Below are 8,846 nucleotides of genomic sequence, written 5' to 3'. Positions count from 1 at the left end.
CCATCTCCAGCGACATATACCGCTGTGATGTAATCCGCAAACCAATCTTCCGCTTTAGTGGTACCGTCATACGTTTTTGTATCCCGAGGCATTTCTCTCATTATCCGGGGGGCCGAAATATGACGGACCCGGTGGGCTTTCCTTCCCTGTGGTACAGTTGTTTTTGCAGGACTTTTGGGTGGGCCACGGCCCCCCCGGCGGGAGGTGGTGCACCGGTCTGACCCGTGTCGCATACCATACGAGCCGCGACATCCGCCCATCCCCACCCAAACCGAATCGCAACCCGGAACCCCGCCCCGGCGGCGATCGACGGCGACGATGAGCAGGCGGCCCCGCGACGAGCCCTCCTCCTCCTCCTACTCCTCCGCCCAAAAGCGCCACAACCCAGGTACTCCTTCCTCACCAGACCCCGTCTCATCGACGCCAACCCACCAATCCCCTGGTCCAAATACCTAACTAGGGTTTCTGCTCCGCGTAGGCGTCGCCGGCGGCGGGTATGGGGGCCAACAGGCGTACTCGGAGGACCAGATCCAATCGATGCACGTCGCGGACCACTACAGCGCCCGGACGAACCAGTCGCTCGAGGAGCGCGAGAACAGCCCCATCATCCATCTCAAGAAGCTCAACAACTGGGTACCCCATCCAAACCCTTCAGAAAAAATGTCATCTCCTCGACGGCCGTGCTAATCCTTCAATGTCATCTTTGGCAGATAAAGAGCGTCCTCGTCCAGCTGTACACGCGCCCAGGAGACCGCGTTCTTGATCTTGCGTGCGGCAAGGTAAGCACTGTCTCTTATTTTCGTGTGTGCGTGTGTGTTAATTAAGGCGAGCAGAGATTCTTGTAGCAGGTCGAGGTAATACATGTTGTGCAATGCAGGGAGGTGATTTGATCAAGTGGGATAAGGCCAGGGTTGGCTACTACGTAGGGGTTGATATTGCGGAAGGCTCGGTTAGTTCCCCATCACATGATGACACTATTTGCATACAACTACACAAGTCGGTGTCATGTTGTAATTTGTGGTTCATGAGTTTGGTTTCCCCATCTCTGTAATGCTTTGCCATGCATATGCCTTCTGCTTGCTTCTCTGTCCAGAGCAGAGCTGTGCATTGCCATCGTTTGGCAGAGTCAATCTATATTGCACTTCATGTTCAGTTAGTTGCGTACTTGATTACACCTTGTAAGATTTAAAATTCTTGTCTCAGACCAGAGAAATTTGTGCATCCATCTCTGGTCTCCTCCCCAGCCTACTGTAGGTCTCAACTAGGCAGAAACAGATTGAACACTCAAGTTGTAATAATCATATTATGCGCAATTTGGGTTTTGATGTGTTTGCGTAACTTTGGACCTTTACACTTGCAGATTAAAGATTGCATGACCCGTTTTAATGGTGATTCTGATCAACAACGGCGGAAGAAGTTCAGTTTTCCTGCACGGCTTATTTGCGCTGATTGTTACGAGGTAAAAGCAACAATAGATGGTACAGTCTACCTAATTAACCAAACCGAATGTGATGCTCTGCCATCTGCTATGTACGCTGAAGCGGACTGCAATTGTTATTGGACATAGTGCCGCAGCTTGTTTCAACTGTTGATTTTTCTTTATGCTTTCACTTCACCAGGAAGAATATTCTTTACCCCAATGCAAGTCTTGCGTTACTCTTCACATGCTCATCAACAATTTTGAATTACATGGCAATTTTTTTTAAAATGTTTTTTGTAGACTCGTCTGGATAAGTATTTATCCGAGGATGCTCCATTTGACATATGCAGCTGCCAGGTGAGTGACCTAGCTTTATATTTCCAATGAACAAGTATTCAATTTTCTTATTTACTTGTTATTATTCGGTTCATTCAACCGTCTATTTTCCCATTTGCCTGACAATTTTGTATTTCTAAACCTTAAATAAAATAAAGCAAAATAACTGTTAAATAGTGCAAATAGTATGGCCAGTTTTGTTAAAAAAATCTTGCTGAAAAGATGTTGAAACTTAAGAAGCATTGTCATTCCCAGCAATTAAAATGCAACTCCAGTGATCTTGAATCTACTTTTAATGAGTAATGCACCATCAGGCGATTTAGAATGTCTGAACACTAAATGGGTAGGATCATAATGAGCTAACTGTTTGAATATTGATTGGATGTCCCATTCTGACGATCTCTATGTATTTCAGTTTGCAATGCATTACTCATGGTCAACTGAAGCACGTGCAAGACAGGCCCTTGCTAATATATCTGCATTGCTTCGTCCTGGAGGCACTTTCATTGGGACAATGCCTGATGCTAATGTCATCATTAAAAGGCTAAGAGAAAGTACGTAACTATCTTGAATTATAATTTGATTGATCTCATAAAATTGTACTGTATTTGTCAAAAGATGTGTGAAACAATACTGTATCCTCAGCTGAAGCAATGGAGTTCGGGAACAGTGTTTACTGTATTACTTTTGGTGACGAGTACGCTGAAAAGGTATTTGTGTTTATTTAATATAAATTCTCGTATGTTTAGTTTTCATTACTAACTGAATCTCTGTTGTTTTCAAATGATGCAGAAATTCCCTGCATCCAGACCTTTTGGTATCAAGTACAAGTTTCATTTAGAGGTGACAACAAGATCTACTTTTCAATAGTTTGCGCCTTTGATAGCTGGCTTCTTTTAATTTTTTTCCAGCTGAACACTGATGTTCACATTTCAATGTTCACTCAAATGGTAACAGAGAAAAAATGTGAAAATGTCAATGTAGTTTGTAGTCTGATTAGAGTAACATTCTTGTGATTTTGTATGCACTACTCTTTTAATGCTTGCCATATATCTAGTCTGACATAGATTATTCTTGTGATTATTGTTTGCTGCAACCTTTGGTGGTTTCTTACCCTAGACGTTCTCGTTGCAGTCTAGAAGTGATGTCCTTAGCATTGCCCTTCTTGAACTTATAGTTCTTGTTACAACTTGTTTGTGTGTTTATTGCCTTATGCTGTAACTTGTAACCTGGCTTCCTACTTGTTACTCATTATCTTCTTTACATATATTTTATTTTCACATAAAATAATGAAACTTATTCCTAACAAATTCCCTGGCAACATGCAGGATGCAGTTGATTGCCCGGAGTGGGTTGTTCCATTCCATCTCTTCAAACTACTTGCGGAGGAGGTAGACCTGTGCCTTCTTTTCCTTATTATTGTCAACAAGTTAATTTCAATATTTTTTTAAAATCTATTCTACCGCATATTTCTTTTGTCATTTAATTGGTTTGTACATATTTGCTGCACAGACATATGGTGATGTTTTGACAAAAAATGTTATTTTTTACAGTATGATCTAGAGCTGGTTCTGATGAAGAACTTCCATGAATTTGTAAACGAGTACTTGCAAAAGCCAGATTTTGCTGATCTCATGCGGAGGCTGGGTGCTCTCGGTGATGGACGAGACAAGAGTAACTAGATTCTTAACTATTAAATTAAATGCCCTCAGTAAATGTCATTTCACCACCTTAACATGAAAAGTTATGCAGGTACCCTATCGCAGGATGAGTGGGAAGTATCCTATCTCTACCTTGCATTTGTTTTGCGGAAGGTATTACACAAACACAATTTCACCATTTCTCATCCTAGTACCAACTGAAACCACAGATATCTATGTTTGCTGAAATGTTCTCTTTTTCGCAGCGAGGCGCTGCTCCCTCTCAGCGGAGAGTCGGCAATACTAGCAGAGGGAAGACCTTTCTTGCCGAGGAGGACATAGAGGTTCTCTCGATATAAAGCAGACTGCCATACTGGAGCTTACTAACAACTTACTGATTCTATGCTTCACATCGTGTAAAAGAACGTTGATCTTTAGTGGTTCACCTTTATTTTTCTAATCTGTTGCATAACTTCGCCAAGTTCAATGTATAATCAGCATGGTCTCAATGAATCATGATGTAATTTTGCAGGGATGGATAAATATTAGGTGTCAGTTCACACAAAACTTTCAAATTATATACTGAACATTGAAAAGTGTTTCACGGGTTTTCCCCGTGATGTGCTCACATTTTTTACACTTCGAATTCCTGAAGTGTTGGACTTGTATCGTTTTTTGACCAACACATTGAGCAGCGTCCAAGCAACGGCATGCTTATGAACAGGCAACCGTAGTCGCTCGGATTGACTGCTTGCACTAGCTGGATGGAATAGATTGTACGAGCATGGCCTCAATACAGCAGTTGGTCGCTCTGCTTCTTGTGCATGACATAACAGCATGAGAGACTCTCGCAGCTCCAAGCCCCAAGCTACTACAACATCGTCGTCACTGTCCTAGACGACTAAGCCCCTGCCACCCTTCGAAGGTTCAGTATTATGCGAATCATCAGACTATCAGAGCAACTGTCCTCCCCTCGGTCTCTTCCATCCGTCATCTCGACCAGCTTTTGTGAGGTGTTGTTTCAAGTCCCATGCGTGCCTGCCAATCATCAGAGCAACTGAAGCAGAAGATGTTCTCTCTTCGCTGCCATTCTTTGTAGTGCATAACCTTCCAAATCGAAAATCTACATCAGCATTTCTTTTGCATCTTTACAGCTTGGCTGAACTTCCCGGATTGGCTAGAAAAATGGCAACCCTCCAAGAACTGGTTTATGCATTCTGAGTTTCCGACCTTTAGCCTGAACGAATTAACAGCTAGGGAGCTCATGATTTGGAGCCATCCAACGGTGTCATGACCGTACATGTGAATGCACTGGGCCTTGTCGACCTTGGCGGCCATCCTCATCGGAGCTGCATCGGAGTATATATGCCAGAGGAGTTGCACAGGTGACATCGAGCAAAACCGAAAAACTGAACCCGTGTCCTTCCTCCGTCCTTCTCTCTTTCCTCTGTCCTTTCTCTCTCGATCTTCTTTCTCATGGAGTGGTTGCTCTTCACAATCATCTTGTATCAACCTCACGTCCGGGCGATCACCCGCGGCGTACAAACAGCTGTTGAGGATCGTTCCTGCCTAGCTCCGGCTATCGAGCAAAACCGAAAAACTGAACCCGTGTCCTTCCTCCGTCCTTCTCTCTTTCCTCTGTCCTTTCTCTCTGGATCTTCTTTCTCATGGAGTGGTTGCTCTTCACAAGCAGCTTGTATCAGCCTCACGTCCCGGCGATCACCCGCGGCGTACAAACAGCTGTTGAGGATCGTTCCTGCCTAGCTCCGGCTTGTGCAGGGCAGCTCATAGCTTGTCCCATGTCGGCCTGACAGTCCCAGATTCTATTTCCACCGAAGCGTTCTTTCGATTTCATTTTGCTGTTTTCTTTTAAGATTCTATGCGTACTAAGCAATATTTCTCGCAGCCTCAACCCTGTTTCTACCATTATCTTATTAGATCGCACATCTAGCACCCGAACAATATCCATTCTTCACTGTAACATTATCAGTTGGCAAGTAACATAAGAAACACGCTGTAAGTGACATGTCTTTATTATACTGGTCTCAAGACTCGAAAGCTTCGACTAACACAGTATGGCAGGAGACACACCCTGTACATTACAACCGTAGTTCTTAACAACACGACATACAAGTTATTTTCGACAGATTTAAGGCACAATAGGCACCAAGATGGCTTGATCTTGCATATCTCAGGCCCTCTTGAACAGAACAACTAGGATGACAGCCATGGCAAGGGCCATGAACGATCCACCAGCCGCCAGCTCGGCGAAAGAAGGGGAGCTACCCTTTTTAGTGGATGAGCTCGGTCCCGCCTCAGTGTCTGCTGTGTTGTGGAACAGATCTTGGAAAAAGTTGGTTATGTTCTCGACCACCTCCATCATTGTCTTCTTTGCGTTGTCCACAAAGTCCAGTAAAGCTGAGCCAGTAGGTAGTTCCCCAGAAGATGCAAAGTCTGTGGATGTCTCTCCAAATTTCTCCGGCGAGTCTACCGAGCCAGTATCCTCAGGAAAAGTATTAACCAGAGCTGTACCAAAAGAGAAAAGAGTAACAATGGTCATACAGTGCCCTCAAAACAGGTCAATACTGGTCATACTGTTCTCTCAAAAACACTAAATGTCAGATGTAACTTCGAGTATAGGACAAGGTGAATCATACTTTGCTGGTGACTCCTGTAAAATTCCATAACTTTTTCGTTTCTCAGCACCGCGTCCCATACATTTTTATCTGATGCAAGCGAGGCAACAACACTCTGGAGATCAAGACAAAAAGAAAAAGAACATAAGTGAAAGAAACAGGATATTAGAATGGCTCAGCTGCACCAAATCTTGCTATGTTATATATAATTAATTACCTGCAATAAATTATCTAATGATAAAGTGCCCTACTTCTAGAAACAACGCATCTAAAACATGAAAATAGATTCCATACAAAATCCATCAACACTCTGAACTGAATCTTGCTATGCTACCCATAATTAATCACCGGGCAATAAATGATCTAATAATGAAAAAGTGCTGTGTTTCAGGAAATTATGCAACTTAAACAAAATCTGAAAGTACAACATGTCATGTAGAATTTATTCACGCTACAACATGCTTACAAACAAATTAAAAGTACACAATCTACCAAAATTATCAAGGACACATCATAAAAGCAACGATAACAAGCTATGAACTGATCAATGGCTGTACGACACAACATATCTTCAGCTGTAACAGGCACATTCAATTACAGTTAAGTATCTCTTTCCAAAAGCAACTTCAACAATATTGTATGAGTATACAAAGCCATATAGATTATGATAACAACTCATTGACTGAAGATAGACCACAACAGCAGCGAAGTATTACAGTTACAAACCTGAGCCTCTGAGCTTGATTTTAACAATGTAAAAGCCTGCACTACATGCCCAGGCATAGCAGGAATTAGCGCATCGGCTCCCAGCTTGTTAAGCTCTTGATCATGTTCCTTAACAACTTGTACTGGAGTCTCTGAAAAATAAACCCTACAAACAACCAATTTTGTAAGACCTATTAAAATAAGAATTTGAAATGATAGAATAATATGTATTATGAAGAAAAAGGATGTATATGCATATGCAGAAGATTCTAAGACAATCAAGGTAGCATACATACTTGAATAAAGGTATATGCATATGCAGAAGATTCTAAGACAATCAAGGTAGCATACATACTTGAATAAAGATAACGGTTTTGGTATACCTCAGGCGACTAAGAAGTAACTATTTCTAAGTCAACAATAAGAACCCTTCGATCCGACTGTTAATATTTGTGCAACCATAAAGGGATAGAAAGGTCTTAACTGGATGGCTTTAAGTGTTTGCCGAAAACTATTTCTAAGTCGACTGACAAATAGTCACTCTCTACAGAAAAAAACACAGCACTTTGTTAAGCTACGTGCAGAAGGTTTTCTCCTGCAATATAGAAGAGAGAAGTGGCAGGGTAGTAGGGATGTGAGGATATCATCGTCTATTAAAGTGTTACATTGTTAAATTAACAAAAATGAACTGGCAAACTAGAGTTCAGTTCCCGATTTACTACTAATTTATCGGGGAAGTTGCGTCTAGAGTTGTTAGTGATGATTGCGGAATGGAACCTTAACATTAATGACAGTTCAGAAACACAAACGATCCTTTAACTTCATAGCATTTTTTTCTACTTTTTACACTTGATATTTGTTTCTGATTTGATGCTTTTAGCGTAAAAAACGAACAATTCCTTCCAACTAAACCGCTGTTGACCAATCACATACAATATATAAATTAAACATCACCATATGAAACTCTAAACACATATGAGATTCTTCTCTTTATACTGAAGCAGGTAAAGTGAAAATCTGACTCCCAGCTACAAAAAAAAAAACCCCAATTAAGCAGCATGAATCCAATTCCTAATCCATCACAGACCAATTAGATACTAACAAATCAGGACAAGCATATTACCAATAGAGCATGTTCCAGACCATCGCCCAAAGCAATCAGAAGAAAGTCATACTACTAAGTAATTGCCCCCCAAAAAAACAGGCATATCGGACCAATTCTACTCGAAATTCGACAAATCCGGATAAGGAAAGTATCCAAGTTAACATTTCTCACCTGTCTATAGCGTCCTTGAGCTCAGAGGTGGCCTCCTCGGCCTCCTCAAACGAGGGCGGCGCGAACACCAGCCTCGGCCTCTCGACCACCGCCTCCTCCGCATCGGAGGCCGCGGCCTCCCTCCAGTCCGCGAACTCCCAGTCATCCGCCTCCCAGGACGCCCAGTGCGACCCGGCCGGCGCGGCCGCGGGGATCTCCCCGGCCGCGGACACCAGCGAGGCCGCCGCGGCAGCCTCGGCGGCGGGGGCCGTGGCGAAGGCCGGCGCGACGTTGCGGAAGCGCCCTCCGGCGGCCGCCGCCGCCGCGCCCCCGGCGATGCCGACCTTCGCGGCGGTGCGCATGACGCCTCCTCCCATGGCTCCTCTCGCGGTGGCGTGTCGCGTCTCCTCTCTTTGCTCTTCGTTCGCGTCGTCCGATATGTTCGGGGAAAAAAAACTGCAGATGATTGATTCCGAGGATACGGATAAGGTATTTTCTCGTGTTAAAAAAAAATGGAGGAATAGCTGAGCTTGACTTCGGTGCGAAGTTATCCAGACGCGGATGTATGACGGTGAGTGACACGTGGGGCCTGTGTCAGCGGGAAACGGAGTTTTCACTTTCCGACATGCCTTTTTTTTTTTACTGAACCCGCATGTAAATTAGTCACTCCGTTTGGAGTTTTCACCTATAAGTTTCAGCAGTTGCTTTCAACTTCAACATGTATATCTCATGGATAATTGTCAACACAAAGTAATATGATGAATGCAAATAAACAAGTATGTAAGAATCAATGCACACAGTTGACACAAGTGTTTGCTTCTAAGATAGAAAGAAGTAGGTAAACTGATTCAACA

At 43.2% G+C, this 8,846-nt stretch overlaps 2 protein-coding genes across 2 annotated transcripts; one reads left to right on the top strand and one right to left on the bottom strand.

Annotated features, from left to right (window-relative positions):
- Positions 1-230: 230 nt before the first annotated feature.
- Positions 231-3,992, top strand: LOC127326236 (mRNA cap guanine-N(7) methyltransferase 1). The gene is made up of 13 exons (XM_051353096.2): positions 231-388; positions 479-633; positions 711-779; positions 878-949; positions 1,361-1,459; positions 1,721-1,777; positions 2,172-2,310; positions 2,402-2,466; positions 2,549-2,599; positions 3,085-3,147; positions 3,310-3,430; positions 3,509-3,570; positions 3,663-3,992. The coding sequence occupies exons 1-13, from the start codon at positions 319-321 to the stop codon at positions 3,753-3,755; spliced, it is 1,116 nt and encodes a 371-aa protein (XP_051209056.1). The 5' UTR covers positions 231-318; the 3' UTR covers positions 3,756-3,992.
- Positions 3,993-5,399: 1,407 nt separating this feature from the next.
- On the bottom strand, positions 5,400-8,443 carry LOC127326237 (uncharacterized). Its single transcript, XM_051353097.2, has 4 exons — positions 8,014-8,443; positions 6,759-6,903; positions 6,054-6,147; positions 5,400-5,922 (listed from the first exon to the last, which is right to left on the bottom strand). The coding sequence occupies exons 1-4, from the start codon at positions 8,367-8,369 to the stop codon at positions 5,588-5,590; spliced, it is 930 nt and encodes a 309-aa protein (XP_051209057.1). The 5' UTR covers positions 8,370-8,443; the 3' UTR covers positions 5,400-5,587.
- Positions 8,444-8,846: the final 403 nt, after the last annotated feature.

This window comes from Lolium perenne, chromosome 7, assembly GCF_019359855.2.
Source record: "Lolium perenne isolate Kyuss_39 chromosome 7, Kyuss_2.0, whole genome shotgun sequence".
NCBI lineage: Eukaryota > Viridiplantae > Streptophyta > Magnoliopsida > Poales > Poaceae > Lolium > Lolium perenne.
The sequence above is the reverse complement of the archived record's forward strand: the minus strand, read 5'-3'. Positions and strand labels throughout refer to the sequence as shown.